A 17,049-nucleotide genomic window follows, 5' to 3' on the forward strand; every position below is an offset into this window, starting at 1 on the left:
CCAAAACGAGCCATAAACAGCTAATACAGTATGAATACCAGCTAGTGTGTGACAGAGGAAATCGATACACTTTTCTGATAAACCCATCAGGAGCAACATCTGCAGCGGCAGAGTTTACTGACACAATTTCTCCCTCTCTTTGGATTCAAATAACTTGTTATGATTATTTGCATTATTATTCTGGGTGGCATTTTACAGCAGTGTGTCGCGACATGGGTCCTTTGGCTGGGGAGATGTGCAGCTCACACCTGTGCACCAGGTTCATGCCAGACATCATCAGGCTTTGAGTTTCTGTTTTGTGGTGGCTATCACAGCCCAGGAACTTGCATCCTAGCCAGGCAGTGTCTTTTGGACAGGGCTGTCCTGACAAAACTCAGAGGTGCTTGTGAGCTCAAGGACAGCTGGATGTTTCAGTGGTCCAAAGCAAGCACATGGGCTGTGGCTCTGCTCTGCTGTGAATGTCCTGTGACTGGACTGAGTCCAGTCTAGTCCTTATGCAAAAGGCCGGGGAGTTCAGCCGTGAGTGATGAAGCACAGGTGAGACAGATCCTGGGAATTACAAAACAACAGAAGAAAGGATTTTTCCCTCACCTTCAACCAAAAAAAAAATCCCTTGCAGCCATGGTCCATGAGCTTTACTGCCAAATGCAACAGGGAGCATGGAGGGGTCTGAGGAGGAGGAGGGGTAAGGAGAGAGAGGAGTGGAGCCAGGGTAGCAGACAAGGTGAAGGTATAAGGTTGGTAGGGACTAGCACTTCTCACCAGCCATCCAGGTTGCTGTTTGCTTGTCACATTAGTTACGCTGCAGGCTAGACAGAGACAGAACCGTATGGCCTGGTCACATGGACTCTTGCTTTTATCTTCTCACTTTCGTTTTGCATCAGAAGATCTGGCTGGCTTCCTCCTTCAGAGGGATGCAGAGCAGTGGCCTGCGTTCCTCTGGACACAAGCAGGGAGTCATGGCATCTCCTGTTCTCTCTTGTGCTGCTTCCAGCCTTGCCCTGAGTTGGCTGCAGTCGGGAATTACTTGTCTGTGAAACAACAACCTGGGAAAGTGTATGCAGAAATCACCTCGAAGAGTTGGAATGAGTTTTCCAGAACTTAAAAGCTGTGAACGTCTATTTCTTGTTGCCTTCCAGTATGAAAACGAAAGGCAGGAGTTTTTAGCATCCCAGCATCTCAGATCTCCCATCCAACCTCCCACCTATGGCAGGACTGCTGCCAGCACTACATCATGGCAGCTGTGGCTTTGGGTAGACAATTATTGGTAACTCCCCAAAACAGAGATCTCGTGTTCCCAGTGATTTGTCCCGGAGCTGCACGACCCCCCTGGTGAGGGAACTTTTCCAATCTGATGTCTAATCTGAACCTCCCAAGCTATGATTTATGGCCATTGCTCTTTGTTACACTAAGATTCAAAGGTTCAAGCCAAGGTATGTTTTAGATCAGCCTGCATGTCAGTTATCCTCACATTCAATCCTGTCTTTGGTTAAAGCATCTTTCAGAAAGGCAGCCAGGCTTGACTTGAGACGTCAAGAAACAGAGGGCCCATCAAATCCTTGTACATGAGTCTGTGTAGCTTGTTCTTGCTTTTTTTCCTAATGTGATCACTGATTTTCTAAGGAAATGCAGTAGACTCTGCCTGTCTGGAGACCAGTAAAACATTTGATTTGGAAAACTACCAGTAAAGCTGGAAGTCTGTCCAGGAACTACCTGAATGGGAGACCACTACCACCTGAATGGGGAAGCATCAGGCTGAATTGAGGTGGCTGACTGAGGTCCGTGAGAAGTGGTCTCATACTTCTTGATGTTTCAAAATCTGTTAGGGTATTTCTTGGGCAGAAAACTGACACAAACATTGTTAGGACAGAGGAGGACTGTGATACCTCCAGGAAGATGCTGAGAGGTAGAATAACAGAATCAGGGTGAAATTCAACAATGGAAAGAGTGAGGCCAGGTGTTTGGGGCCCAACAACAAAAAAGCCAGCAATTGTCAGTTGGAGACAGCTGAGGAGGACCTGGTGGCAGACCATGGGAAAGAGACAACTCTCCAGTGTAAAAACCCACATGCAAGACTGGGCTGTATCAGTCAAAGTACATTCACCAGCTGTAGCAGTCTCACTACCATTGCACAAAGCTTGGGTGGAGCTTCATATGGTCACTGCGTGCACACCTCGTTACCCATGTTCAAGAGAGCTGAACTGTGATGGTGGCAGTTAGAGAGAAAGGCTGATGAGGTGAGCAGGACACAGGAGAGCCCCCGATACAGAGAGGAGACCAGAAGGGCACTGTGTGTTCAGTCTCGGTGAAGGTGATTTATATTCTGCCTGTAATGACGTGCTGGGCTGGAGGGGCACCAGAAAGGGAGAAGAGCTATTAAAGCCAAAGGACAAGAGCAGATGGTACAGAGTGGCTGATGATAGCGTTTAGGTGGAAAATCAGAAATTTTCTGAGCTGTGGAGCCATCTTCCACATGGAGGAGCTGGGGCAGAAGCCTGTTTGCCTGTGTGACAGCAAGCAAGAGTATGTCTGCTGAGCTACTCTAGGACTATTCCTGAGGTCCCTTAAGTCCCAGGTTTCTTCTTTTGGGGACTTCACTGGATGTTTCTGTGACAATTTGGCCTGCTCCCAGGCTCCAAAACCTCCTGAAACCTTGACTTCCCCATGGCTGTGTTTCTTATCCAGCATTAAGAGCCAGACCTTAGCTCCACATGGACCCATGTAACCATCCTGACTCTGCAGCCCTTCTCTCCCTCTTCTCTTTCCTTCATCCACAGCTCCCACTTTCAACCTGACTGCCTCGTACACAGGGCTGTTGCCACCAAAACCAGATGCAGCTTGACATTTGCTGCCCTCCTCCTCTTGCTTGGTGGCCCTGCCTGTTGCCTTCGCTGCATCCCCCAGCTTGCAGCAGCCGGCGGTGGGTGCCCAGGACGGACCCTGCCATGCCCAAGTCCCTTCTCCTCTGCCCACTGGAGACCATCTGCAGCCAGGGCTCCCAGATGGTAGGAGCTTTGCCAGCTGCTGGCTCTTCAGGACTCCTCTTCCTGCTCCTGCAGTGGACAGTTGGGGGGATGTTGGCAGAGCAGGGTATGGGCTGCACTGCTAGAGCTTTCCTAGCAGATGCTCTTCTCCGCCCTCTACCAGCTCTGCGGGCTTCTCCACCTGCTGACTCCCAGGCTTCCCTGTTGCATAAATTACTCCGTGAGTTTGAGGATCATTTTTCCCACACCTGCCTGCGGCTTCAGAAACCTGTTCCAAAGCATCTGGAGCTGGGCAGAAAACAAAAGCCCATCCGTGATGGATGGGGTGGAAAGTCCCTTCTGGTGAACCAGGGCCTCCCCCTCTCCCCACAATGTGCTGCCGTCCCTGCTGTGTGCGAGTGCTGGGAGCTGATGGAGTGGCTCAGGAGCTCACCTTTTGCTTACGTGTTCAGGAGGGGTGATTTATCTTTACTGCTGCACTTGGCAAACACAGCCCGCAGTGCTAATTGCCTTGCTTGCTCACGAGGCACTGAGTGCCAGCACTTGGGCAGGTGGAGATGCTGGAGACAGGTAGGCAAGGCTGCAGACACATGGGAGGCCAGTTTCAGGGTCACAGTGCTTGAACAGCTGAGCCTACACTGCGGGGTATGCTGCTGCTCAGTGGTGCATTTATGTGGACCATAATAGATGGTTGTAGCAAATCAGGTTAATGCAGCCGGCTGGCCGGTTGTCCCTTGGTCCATCTCGAGGTCCCTGTGATTTAGTAGTCCCCTCTATCTGTGTGTAAAATGGTAAGTCTCTGTCTGACTCAGTTCAGGCAGTAAGATCCTCACCATGCCTGTCTCACCGCAGCCTGGTCCATGTTCATCACTGCCACTGGCAAGTGTGCAGGAGGCTGCTGCGTTGGTAGGGCTGGGCAGGAAATGCTCTTTCCAAGAAAAAACCCTGATATATCCAAAATCCCTGCCCCCCCCCCCCCCCCCGGAGGGAGGCCAGCCTGATGGAGTCTACCATGAAAGAGAGCAAGGGAGCAAGTTCAGTCTCAAATTAGCAAGACTCGGTGGGTCCAAGGGGATGCCCTGCAGCAGGCATCATTCTTTCAAGAAGTATTTCTCTGGTCTAAGTTTTCTGTGTTTGAAATTTCAAAATCAGTGTGTTCCTAAGAACAGTTTTTGTTGCAACTAATTGGTACTTTCTGGGAAAGTGCCATTTTATTGAAAACCTGGGGGACAAGTTGGAGGGATGGAGAGCTGGTTCCTGCCAATGTTCCTGCTTTCTGCCAGCCTTTTGCTGATGACATCGCCTTGATCTGGAGCAGATGAGGTTTCCATGTGGAGAGGGGGCCAGGAGGTGGGGACGACCTTGGTGCCAAGTGACCCCAAACCTGCTCCAGCAGGCTGCATGATGGGATGCTGGAATCCTCTGGAGCATCTCCTCTCAGTGCTGAGAACAAAGTCCTGCCCTCCTCTACAGGCAGGATGGCAGCATGCAAATGAAGGCTGCAAATGCAATTAAACAAAGAGCATAAAGACAGCCAAAAGCCTTCATCTGCCTGGGCGAAGTCACTGGGCTTGTGGCATTAGGAACTGCTTTAAAGGCTGTAATCTACTCCAAAGCCTTCGTTGATTCAAATGGGGCTGGAGCCAGGACCAGCTTTGGACTGCATGGCTGTGTTTTTATGATTTTCCAGTGTTTGTAGTTACAAACTCAAGGGGCTGGAGGCTGGGCCCGCTGAGAAATTTTCCAGACACTCGACACACACAAACAGTGTGGGTACCAGCCTGATGGAACCACCTTGCCAGGAACCTCGGAAACAAAAACCTCACAGGCTGTGAAATAACCAGTTTTCTAGAGCTCTAGCGAGTCTGGTGAACACCCCAGACCTGCAGCTTTTGGTGCTTTGAGGGCAAATGTTATTTATTAAAGAGCCCTAGTGCTGTCATCCCTGTGACATTGCGTTGCTTTCCTCAGCTTCTGCTGGAGGTAATTTATTTCAGGAGTATGTGGCTCCTGAACATAACATCACAGGGGAGGACACTGGGAAAGAAATTGGGTGGACAAACGTTTTAATAGTCCAAGCAATAGTGAACCCTTTTAGCAAGACAGAGTCACACACACAGAAGTGCTGGTAGAGGGGCTTCTGGAGGTCTCCAGCCCAACCTCCCATGCAGAGCAGGGTCATCATTGAGGGCAGGTCAGGAAAAGCTTCCCTTCCTCCCTTTCTCATCCAGGTATTCTTTACTGTGGTGCTTTCAGTGCTGGTGTTGGAGGGAGGCATCCCAAATTCAAATCCCTTCTCTAGGAGGGCCTGGGGCAGAGTGGGGTGTGAAAGCCTGCAATCCTTAAATGACAGGAGAGAGCTTTACCTGGAGAAGTGAAAAATTGAGATTTTAACCAAATAAATCAATTTTCAGTTAGATACCTACATGCATTTGGACTCTGAGGATTAAGTCTATCAGGAACATGAAGAACTGGGGCTTGAGGCCAGTGATGGGACCTGGACTGGATGGGGACAGCTGGACCGTTGCACAGTGTCAGTCAGCTGCTGGGGACCGTGTAGGACTGGGATGCCTTGGGGCTAGAAGGGAGAGCTGGTTTGGATTAGGCGTCCCTTGGTGAGATACCAGAGTAAGATGTTCGGGTCCACAGGGCAGTGCAGAGTGAGTTGTCCTGGCTTTCCACTCTGTCCCATGCTTAAGAAACAGAGGTCATCTAAGCCCTGCATGCATATTTCACCTGCCCGCAGCCTTGCACGGAGGCACTGTGTGCTCCTGTCATTTCAAACACTGTTTTTCAGGCACTGCTGGAGCCTGGATCGCAGCCTAGATGTCTCCAGGCCCTGTGGCTCCAAGGTTGGGGAAGCCCTTGCTCCATGACTGATCATAGCACTGTCCTTGCCGCTGCCATGGCACCACCCTTTAGTCTCGCTGGAGCGAGCTGCTGGTGTTGTGCAGGGCTTGAAGTGCAGAAGGAGCTCTGGGGCCTCCTGGGATCCCTGTGCTGAGGAATGCCCTTCTCTGGTCCCACAGGGGATCATGTTCCCCACGTAGTTCCCATATGTTGGAGCTACCTGGGTCACCCAGTGAGGCTGAGTCTGTGGATAAAGGCAGTGGGAGAGAAGCTTGCCCACTTACCCCACAGTTTTCCAAGTTTCTGTCTTTGCCACATTTGCAGGGCAGTTGCAGAAGTTCAGGCATTCTCTGCCAGATGCTCCATCAGCAACTTTCTCCCCCACATCTCCCCATTTACTGCCCTGTCCCGTGGCCTCTGGACTAGCTGGTGCCTTGGAGCATCATGGTGCATTTCCCTGCCACTCTGTCTTCAGCTGGGGGTCATGCAGTTAATCCTGACCCCGGATCACAGCCGATTCTGCATGCGGGTAATTGAAAATGCCAGAATTCCCTGCTGACCCTCCTATAATAAAAGCAGTTCTCCCCGACCGGTAACCTGACACTCCAGGGACCAAGATCTGTCAGGAGAGCTCTGAGGAGATGCTGGAAAACTCCCAGCTGTTCACCACTTTTTTTCCCCTGGGTAATTTCAAAGTGTTGCTGGGGAGAGGCCATGGGCCGGGTTGGCTTTGCTCTCTCTCTGTCGTGTTTTCCAGAGCAAATGTTGACTCTGTCTGACATGACATGGGTTAGTGGTATTAAAGTGATCAGAGATAGGGGTTTTGCTGCCTGTAACCTGACTCTTCCAGCTAAGCCAGCAGAGGAATGGAGACGCTTTGATTATACCGGGATCTCAATAGCGCTGACCCACTGGCAGGCAAGGAGTGAAAGGCTGAGCCTTTCAGGACTGGCAGGTGAAGAAGGTGGGGGGCTAGCTGCAAAATGGGGTGCAGATTGCAATTGGTAGCATTTCAAATGGGTATAAAGGTCATGAAAGAGAAGCTGCAGAAAGATCCTGGTGTCCCCTGGCAGACGGTCCAGAGGCTGAAGCCACACAGCCCTACCGGACGCTCCCATCAAACGGTTGGGGAGCGATGCAGAAGATGCTGCCTCGGGAGTCCGAGACCCTGGGTTGCTCCCTGCAGCGTTGCTCTGGCTGGTGGCAGTGTCTTGTCCAATTTTACTCCCTTTACAGCAGCAGTGCAGCTTCCCAGTGCGTGCAGTGCGACCTTCCACGGCTTCACAGCAGCACCCAGGCTCTAGAGGCTCTGAAGTGGGCTGAAGTGTTGGGGACATTACCTTGTGTGTAGCTGGACGTGGGCTTGTTTCACAGCATCACATCTCTGGGAGGCAGACCTACTAAAAACTGGTGGCAGCAGCCCCTGGCAGTTGTGGTGGCCCAAGAGCCAGGGCCTGACACAGAAAATTGGCCTCTGCTATCAAAGCCTATTAGAAATAGGGTGCTTGTAGTCCTGATGGGTCCCTTGGGATGAGATGAACCAGCACGCACAAGGGACCAGACTGTGTCATGGGGTGTCGGGTTATGTTGCTCCATGTCTACGAGGAAGATGCCTGCTTGTTCTGTTAAGTGAGTCCTGATATACTCTCATGTCTTTATTCTTGGTCTCTGTGTACTGAAAAGGCAGAGGTGGGATAGGAGGGAGGTCACCTTAGGATATTGAAAAAGCAAGGCTGGGAGAAAGGCAACAGCTCCCAAATGGAAGCTCTTGCTGTCCGAATAAAAGAGGAGGGTGCCCCAGTAGATGTCATGAGGACTCCTGGTCTTGCTTGGCCAGATTGAGAAAACCTGGTGCTGTGGGGATAGGTTGGGGAGGGAAACACATGAGCTGCCTAAGAACGCCTCTGAATAGTACAACTCAGACACGTAAAACCAAGGAGGAAAATCGGCCTATTTTTTTCTCATTCACCCAATACAATTCTTCATTTTGTGATGCCCCCCTGCTGCTTTTTGTCAGTTTTATCATAATGAATTGCCCCAAGCTTTACATAGCAGTTTCACCAATTACACTAATTTCGGATGCATCTAGGATCTCTCACCCCACTCCCAGCAGGACACAGGGGTTATAGGAAATGCAGAAACAGCCTGGCTCCTGAGGCGTTTGGTCTGACCCTGCATCAGCAGGGAGGTGCAAGGAGTGAAGGAAGCAGCAGTTATCTCCTCCCTTCCCTGAGCTGGGGGGCATAGGTAAAAAAAACAGTGAAGGTGCACTATGGAGAGGGAACAGCAGCTCTGCACAAGCTGTTTGAGGACTGGGCTGAGTCAGAGAAGTGTCATGTTGGACACACTCAGAGGAATATCAGACCTGAGCGAGGAGGTGGATGCTGTCTCTGTAGTTAAAAGAGATGGTTACTGGCTACTGGGATCAGTTTTGAGGTTTATATTTGAAAAGGAGGTTAACAAAAAATTGGAAAAGCTTCAGAACAGAGTCATCAGATTGAAATGTGGGCTGATAAATCTGTGAAGCACTCAAGAAACTCAGTCTACTTAGATAATAGAAAAGAAGACTCAAAGAGATTGTTTTCATGATCTTTCCGTTCTTCACAAGGACAAAATTCTGTTTCTAGACTCCTCCTTAATTTAGCTAGCAAAACCAGAAAAGTTCCAGCAGTTGGAAGCTGAAGTCCATAAATTTCAACCTGAAAATAATATGTGCATTTTAGAACAGAGCAAGTAACCATGAGGAAGACCTCCCAAGAGGCACGGTGGGCTCGTCATAATTTGAAGTCCTCAAAGAAAATGGGATGTCTGTCTGTAACATATGCACAGGGTCAACCACAAGCATTTCAGCTATATTTAACTCACTGCCTGGGTTCTGTTGCCAGTCTCGTGCAGATGTTCACACTTGGGTGTTACGGTAGCTTTTCCCAATTTTCTGCAAAATCGACATGTTCTTGCACTGTCTCATCAAGCTGCCCTGGGTTTTGCAGTCAGCGTGACCTTTTTTCAGGTATTGCTGCAATTAGAAAGTGCCTGTTTCTTCTGGAAAACTCAGAATTTCTTTCCTTCTTGTCTTCTTCCCTTTCCTTCTTTCCCTTAACCTTTTTTATAATTTTCAGCAGGCAAGCCAAAAGAAGTAACTATTTGGTACGGAAGTAAAACACTGGCTACAGCAAGCCGTAGGCTTAGCAATGCTACCAACATGCCCCTTTGTCCATACCTGAGATCAAGCAAATCTTTAGTTAAAGAATCCAAAGCCTCTTGTGGAGGGATCAGCAACAGTTAAGCTACCTCTGCTGTGCTGGATCTGTGCCACCTGGGGTTTCAGTTTCTCTTAGCAGAGACTGCGTAAATAGCCCTTGAGGCTGGTGGGCATGGAGCTCTCTGGTTCCTTGCCCATAGAAGTATTAGCCGGCATGTCACAGTATCTTCATGGAGCAGCTCTGTCAGAGGGAAACCTGGAGATGATTTTAGGCAAGGATATAAGCCTGTAGAGAGAGATTCATAGTCACAAGTAGGTTAAAATAGGATCCCTTTCCTGAACAAATCATCATTTCTTAATTATCTGGAAGTATATGCTGAGCTATGAGAAACTGCTGCTTCTTGTCCTTGGGAGTAGCTGCCCTGCCTCCATCCACCTGGCTGCATGCCTGGTGCAGAGCTGCGAGAGGCTCTGCCCCATTCACCATCCTCAGGGACTGGCACGGAGATTTTTTCCCAGTTCACACGTCTGTCAGTAGTAACTGCAGGTCGGAAAGTGGAGCCAAAGCACCATCACACACTCCAGATGCTGTTCTGTAAGGCAGGGAGGCTCTGCTGATAGGGATCATTAGGAAAAGCTGGAGTGACTTCAGTTTCATAATCAGGTCCCAGACCACAAGTTTTGGTCTCTTTTCTTCTTGGTGTGGTTTGTTGTTTTTTTTTTTTTTCTTTAGAAGACATGCTTTTTCAAATGCTGAATGTGCCTCAGCTAGAGTAACTGGGAGGCAGGACATGGTGGGGCTGATTTACGGTAATGTGGTAGAGAAAGACTGTGCTTTATGACCAAAAATTGTCATTTTATTTCTGGAGCTAATCAAAAACTAATACAAAGAGGCTGATAACTAGAGAAGCCCCATCCTTGGAGGTTTAAAGATTCGGCTAACAAACCTCCACCTTCCCTGATGTGTTGTTGGGATCATCATGCAGCAGACGGGTTGGACCAGAGACTCCAGGGGTCCCATCCCACCAGCACTTCTGGGATCTGGTGCTACTGGGAACTGAAGGGTACAGTGGGAGAAGAGGTCTTAATTCACAGGTGAATGTCTTCCTCGTCAGCCTTCAAGGCTCTGCTGTCCTCGATGTGGAGGCACCCGAGTCTCTTGGTTCATCCCTTTCCCCAGCATAGTCCCTAGAATAGAATAGAATAGAATAGAATAGAATAGAATAGAATAGAATATTTCTGTTGGAAGGGACCAGACCTACAATGATCGTCTAGTCCAACTACTTCAGCTAGACATGAGTAATGCACTTAAGCTGATTACCTAGGCCAGAAACACTGACCTGGGAGAGGCTGGAGCACCATGGTGCCTGGGTTATGTCTGTCTCACTGGTAGACTTAGTCCACAACATGGCTCTGGGCAAAGCACAGCCAGAAGAGGGCAGGATGCCTTTCCTTGCCTGTTACCCTTTTGCTAGATTAGAGCATTCGTTCAGGATGTCTATCAGACCCACCCTGACACTGGCAAGACCAACCTCGGGGTACACGTGAAGCATTGTTCTCTGTGCTGTTGAAGCTGCTGCACTGCTTTTGGGAAGGTTAAATACTCCATGGGCTGAACAGCCTTGCGGCTCTGGTGTTTCTCTTGCCAAATCCCATTGTGACTTTACGTTTCTGCCCCAGTAGGTGTTTGAGTTTTCCTGGGAAACAGTCAGTCAAGCAGGACATAAGATCCCAATCTTTCCATGAAGGTGCCTGAATGTGCTGTGTGGTGGGATTTGAGACCTTGCCTGGACATGTCCACCTTGTGGCATTGAGCCAGCATTGTTTGTGAGGACACTGCTGGTTTAGCTGTCATTACAGCCTTGGGAAAACTCAGTGGTTATACCTGTGTTTTTCGGGGAGGTTATGGGTATGTGGCTCTGCTGGCAAGACCTGAGGATGGAGTACATCTTGAGTCCCATCCTTCCCGAGAGTTTCCAGTAGCTGAGCTCAGGCAGCTTCTTGCACCCTGTGTGGGCTGCAGAAAAGCCAGACAAGAAGAGCTGTCCACACTCCCAGAGATTTATCCTGCAGAGCTGCCCCCGAGCCAGGGAAGTCTGCTTAGCTCCTGGTGGATTAAGGTAAACTGCTGAAGCCTCAAGCACCTGGCGGTGATCAGCGTTGTGTGGCTGTGCGGACGCTTGGGGCAAGGACCATGGAAGCATCCCTCACATCCCTCCCATGCTTCTGCCCCAGAGAGGTCATCACATGAGAGATGTCAGCTGCCTCCCCTCCCTGTGTGCTGCAACAAATTTTGTTGCAGCAGGGGACAGGTCATCTGCCTTTTTACGTTGGTGGATTTTCATTAAGGTTGTTTTACACTCCAGTGGTGGTTTTGGCTTGGTTTATTTCTCCAGCAATCTGGAGAAGCCACAGGGCTCCACTAAGAGGAATCTGAAGAATCTGAGGCTGTCCCAGATAAAGAGGATATAGAAACATGCCTTTCAAGGACTCGAATGATTCATTTTGCCTCCAAGTGACATTGGGGCTCAAGGGTTTCAGTCGTGAAAAGTAAGTTTCCATCTGCTGTGGAAATGAAGCTCTGTTTATTTTTTGCATTGTTGCTGTACACATACACCTGGAGACACCATCAGGATAAATCTGCCTCTGCTTACACATTCATGGGGGTGACATCTCAAAGTGATAGTGGCTCTGAGAGCTGGGATGCTCCAAATCTGATCTCCTTTATGTGTCACAGGGCAGGTCCCTTATCCAGCATCCATTTTCCCCATGCACCTTAATTCAAACACCTTCCATGAGTAAGGGACAACCAGGTGAGCCAACAGCTGAGGGAGTGTCTTTGGCACTGGGCAATTTGTGCCATTGGGCAATTGTCACTAAATTAGGGACCGTTTCCAACCTGGAAGTGGTCCTGAAATGGTCCCTAAAGCTCTGTTTCTTTTGTCACAAGGGAACAAAGAGGAGTCACGGTTCGTGGAACAAGGTGACCGATCCCACAGGGCCAGGTTAAATGCTGCCGGTGAATCTTTGGTGTTAGCAGCCCAGCTCTATGCTGGCCGGTCGTGGAAAGGGCTTGGCACAAAGCAGGCTGGAAGAACAAAGACTTTTTTTTTTTATTGTGGTCTTTTTTTCAGTTTGTTAAATCTTTGCTTTGAAATACTCAGAAACCCAATGGAGGGAATCTGTATAGTTTTTTCAGAAACAACAGTTCAGGAAAGTCAGCTTAGATATTTCGAGACTTTTGCCATCTTTGCTCAGCTGAGTTCATCATATGTCAGAAAGTGTGTATCTCTCACAGTCTTTTCTGTTGTATTTGTCACTTCACCATGTCCTGTGGCAGAAAAGCTTTCTACATTGTAGTTCAGGCTGGTCACAAAGTGCTTGATGCTTCTGTCAGAGCTGGAGCACACCTTGTGATGAGAGTATCACCAGGTAGCACTATCCCAGATCGGATGCTCTTTGTGTTCACTTCAACTGTTTTCATCTCCTTCCTTTTGAGCTATTATATTACATGCATTAAATACTGCTGGGGAACCAAGCACCTTAGCATAGTCTCTGCCTCTGAAAGTGCTCAGTAAAATTAGATAAGACAGGCAGGGAGTGAAAATGAGACAGGATGGCTAGCCTCATTTTCCAGGTAGAAAATGACAGTGCAAAAGGGTAATGTGGATTTGTACAAGGTCTCCCATGTGGACTTAGGGGCAAAGCGGAGAATTGCAACCAGCACCTTCCAGCCTTGGAAGTGGTGAAGAGTCAGAAACTCATGGGTCTTCACTAGCTTTGCTGTTGACTGTGAATGAACTGTTTGCTCCAGGGGACAAGAGCTGTCACATACCAGCTGCCTGAGCGTTTGTGTCACTATCCGGCTAGAAGCTTTTCCCACTGACTAGACTTCAGAAAGTCACTCTGAGGTCTGGCTGACTCCACTAAACTGCTTTCAAACTCAGACATCCAGTCTCAGCCCATCCCTTCTTCACAGAGTTGGGAGCCTCTCTCTGCACAAGCTGTTGCCTTCACCTGTGATGAAGATGTGTGATGAGGACCATGTTTTGTAGCATTGCAGCATGCTGCACTCTGTTAGCAAGAGCACAGGCAAAAAATAGAGGATATTAATTGTTCCCATCTGCTTGGCACTCATGAGGCCACATCTGGGGTACTTGTCCACTTTGGGGCTCCCCAGTACTACAGAGACATCAATAAACTGGAGCAGGTCTAGCAGGAGCAGATCACTAGGATGGGCTAGGAGCTGGAGCACAAGACATGAGGATAGCTGAGAGAGCTGGGTTTGGCCAGCCTGGAGAGGAGGAGGCTAAGGGACATCTGGCTACAGTCTTCCACTTCAAAAGGGAGTTTAAAGAGAAGACAGAGCCAGACTCTTCCCAGAAGTGCACAGTGAGAGGACAGTAGTAATGGCCTCAAGGTGCGATGAAGGAAGTTCTAATGGGACGCAAGGAAAAGCTTCTTCCCCACAAGAGCGAGGAAGCTGGGCACTGGTGCTCCAAGGGCCTGTGGGATCCCCATCCCTGAACATACTCAGATCTCAACTGGATGCGGTCCTGAGCAAAGTGATCTGACTTTGAAATTACTCTGCAAGTCAGTTGGACTAGAAACCTCCAGAGGTCACTTCTGACCTAAAGCTTTCTGTGATTTTATTATTGTGCATTTCACTGATGTCTGTGATAACAAGAGCAGTTACCGAGAAGACGCAATGGTGGAGGTTCCTGCCTATCCGGAGACTCTCCTTTGCCCCAGGTGTAGGAAGAGCGCTGAAGTTGCTGTAGTCATTCATCTCACCTGCCTCCTTCCTAACATGCAGTGTATTTGCCTCACTAAGGCTCATTAGATGAGCCCCACCTCATCCATTTGGTTCTTTTTTCTGAGCCAGATGAGGGCAGGTTCACCAAGTACACAGCTGCCTGGGCCATGGCTGGTCACAAATGATTCACACATGCATGGAAGTGGGAGAAGAGCATCCCAGGGACCTCACTCCTACCTGGAGGGACCTGGAGCTGAAGAGCTTTTCCAGCTGCAAGGTCAGCCATTGAACCTGTGTCTAAATCATGGGATGTTGCCACATCCCAGTTTTGTGGTGAGACAGGTCTGGGTGTGTGCAGCCCCTGTCCTGGAATAGCCTGTGTGTGGGATCAGTTCACAGAGCGTGTGCAGCTCGGATGTGCCAGAGAGACCACGGGCTGCATACTCAGTCCAGTCCCAATCCCTTCTGCAGGGCGATCTGTAGCTTGGTCACATCTTCCTTCCAAGGCATTTCTCCACAGAGAGAAATGTTTGTCTTGGAGATTGCAGATGTCCTATGAAATCTGTGTCGATGAGGAAGCAGCAAGCTCTGGCAAGAGCTGACAGGCTCCAGAAGTGTTACCTGTGTTATCTACGTTTTATCTTAACACTAGCATGAGAAACTAATCCCAGGAGTTTGTAAATATGGGCCCTGAAGTGGTGGGACTGGGACATTAAGGTGGAGGGAAGCAGTGCTGTATGCCACAGAGCAAGGGAACATCTGAGATGATACAGAGAGTTTCAGACTGGTGGGTAGTGAGACTTGGCTTAACCAGAAATGGGTGGAGGGATTGGCGTTTGGGAGGAGGTGAGGCTTTGGTCTCAGAATCTGTTAGAATCATAGAATGGCTTGGGTTGAGAAGGACCTTTAAAGGTCATCTAGTCAACCCCCTGCCATGGACAGGGACAGCTTTTGCTACATCAGGTTGCTCAAAGCCCCGTCCAACCTGACCTTGAACACTTCCAATGATGGAAGTTCTCTGCCCTCATTCAGTTTTAGTAAGTGCTGGACAAAACCAGAGATTGCCAACATTTTGCTGAGGCTGACCTGCATTGTACCTTCCTTCAAAGGTGGGGAAACCCAGGGAGATGAAGGGAAATGATGCAGCAGTGTGGTGGGCAGGTTTTGCTTTAGTCATACCTGGCCCCTACTCCCCTTGGCACACAGGCATTGAACATCCTGGGAGCCACAGTGCTGTGAAACCAGAAAACCAGTAGTGAAGAGGCAAAGACAGTGGATCATAAAAATGGCTTTTGCTGGTATGCTTTGAGAGGAGTTGCTCAGCTGTAATTCATTACAGTGATGTGCAAGAACATGCTGCAGCCACACTGGTCCAAGTAGTGCAGTCCTACCACTGCTGTGTCTGCAATCCTCAGCTGGCATGGTTTCTGTCACTGCTTGTGATGCCAAGGGAAACCAGACTGGAGATGGGTGAGAGGTGCTGTGCTTTGTGTGCCGCTCCTCCAAGCTGTTTCTCAGAGCTGTCAAATGAGTTGTTCTTCTATGAAATATTGAAAAGGTTGGACCTGGTAAAAACCCTTCTGAGTGCAAGCCTCTCTGCATCCATTTGTAACCAGGCCTGGCATGCAAGTGATGGGGAAGCTTTCTCGCTACCACTTTCCAGTCCTCTCCCACCCCTGAGGCTTCCCCTCTGCCCTGAAGCTGCTGAAGCAGTGAATCTGTGCTGCCAGGTGTGCCAGGGCTAACGCTGTGCTGGAGTTAGCATTCTCCAAGGCTGGGCTGGCACTGGGTGAGGTCTGGGATGGCCTTTGGACTGACGTCCATGGAGGCTGTGTTGGCAGTGCCATCAGCAGGCTGGGTGCAGGGCAGGCAAGGACATGTGCTCGGCTCACCGATCTCAGATGCACTGAAGAGCAGGGAGCACATGCATCCGTGTGTGTCAGCCGCTCCAGCAAGGGTGGGGGGGCTGTAGGCTGATACCTGCAATGCTGTGGCATCCATGCTGTCAATACCTGAGCCAACTGGATTAAAAGCGGTCCAGGCTGCTTGCTCACCTGCCCTGGTCCACAGCAAGCAGGATCAGAGCTGGTCAGAGTCTCACAGGGAGGTGGCAGCTCCACGCCGTGGTCCCTGCCCCATGGACTTGTTAGCACAGGTCCCTGGAGGGCAGTTTTCCCAAGGTGCGGCACCAGCCAAGACTGCACTGTTCCTACCTGGCCATGTGTCAAGCCACGTAGGCAATGCAGGGCAGTGCAAGGGGTGGACAGCTGGCTGGGTTGTCTGAGGAGCTGCTGGAAGGTCCCATTGTGCTCAGTGGGACAAGTGGTGTCTGTGGGCGTGCTGTTTCCAGGGCACTCTGATGAGGCGGGCGACTCACCATTGTCAGCATGTCAGGTCAGGTTTGCGTTGCATGCTCAGGCTGCTGTATGCACCTCCCTTGATTGGCATGTGCAACTTGCAGACCTAGCACACCAAGGCAGAGAGGAGCTGCTTGCTTCCTGCGTCTGCCTCTGCCTCTGCCTTATAAAGCTTCTCTATGCAAATGTCAAAGTACAAAACCCCCTACTTCCCCATAGCAAGCAGGGAGAATTGCATGTTGCTGGGCTGGTAGTCCTTTTCCAGGGGAACAAGGCTGTGTTTGGTCCAACCTTGGGCTTATTTTGCCTGGGAATGATCTGTTTTCCTGCCTGAGACACTGCCCTACATGGTTTCTAATTACAAACTCTTAGTGAGCAGTGGAAACATTTTGCTCTCCTCTAACTGCTCTCTACAAACAGCAAAAGCCAGGATGTCCTGACGCCTGGACAGCCCTGTCACTGCTGGAAGTGAATTCAGTAGCTCCAAATAGCAATAATGCACCTGCCTGCCTCCAGCCAAGGGATGTGGGTGCTGCCCGTGCAGGCATCTGACTGAGGCCTCTCTCTTGCTCTCTCTTCCAGCTCCTTCAGCTGTGTCCATCATGCACCAGGTCAGCCGCACCGTGGACAGCATTACACTCTCATGGTCTCAGCCTGACCAACCCAACGGAGTCATCCTGGATTATGAGCTGCAATATTATGAGAAGGTACTGCGGGACCTTGGCAGGGTTCAGCCATAGGTTTATGGGAGAGGAGGTGGTACAAAGCTTCATGTGAGGGCATAAGACCGGCTACAGCAGTTGGTTGATCAATAGGTTACTTCTCTTGCTGTGGTTGGTCATGTGGGTGGCAGTGGCTGTCAGCCCTTTAGAGTCCAGTGGTGGAGACCCTGTGTAGACA

The 17,049-nt window shown here is 49.9% G+C and overlaps 1 protein-coding gene across 2 annotated transcripts in view; it reads left to right on the forward strand.

The window, feature by feature from the left end:
- Positions 1-17,049, forward strand: part of EPHB2 (EPH receptor B2) — a 139,955-nt gene that overhangs the window by 86,193 nt on the left and 36,713 nt on the right. For both annotated transcript variants that reach the window (XM_052791159.1, XM_052791160.1), the window contains exon 6: positions 16,732-16,856. In XM_052791159.1, coding sequence (XP_052647119.1) covers positions 16,732-16,856 — 125 coding nt within the window. The remainder of the gene's footprint in view (positions 1-16,731; positions 16,857-17,049) is intronic.

This window comes from Harpia harpyja, chromosome 7, assembly GCF_026419915.1.
Source record: "Harpia harpyja isolate bHarHar1 chromosome 7, bHarHar1 primary haplotype, whole genome shotgun sequence".
NCBI lineage: Eukaryota > Metazoa > Chordata > Aves > Accipitriformes > Accipitridae > Harpia > Harpia harpyja.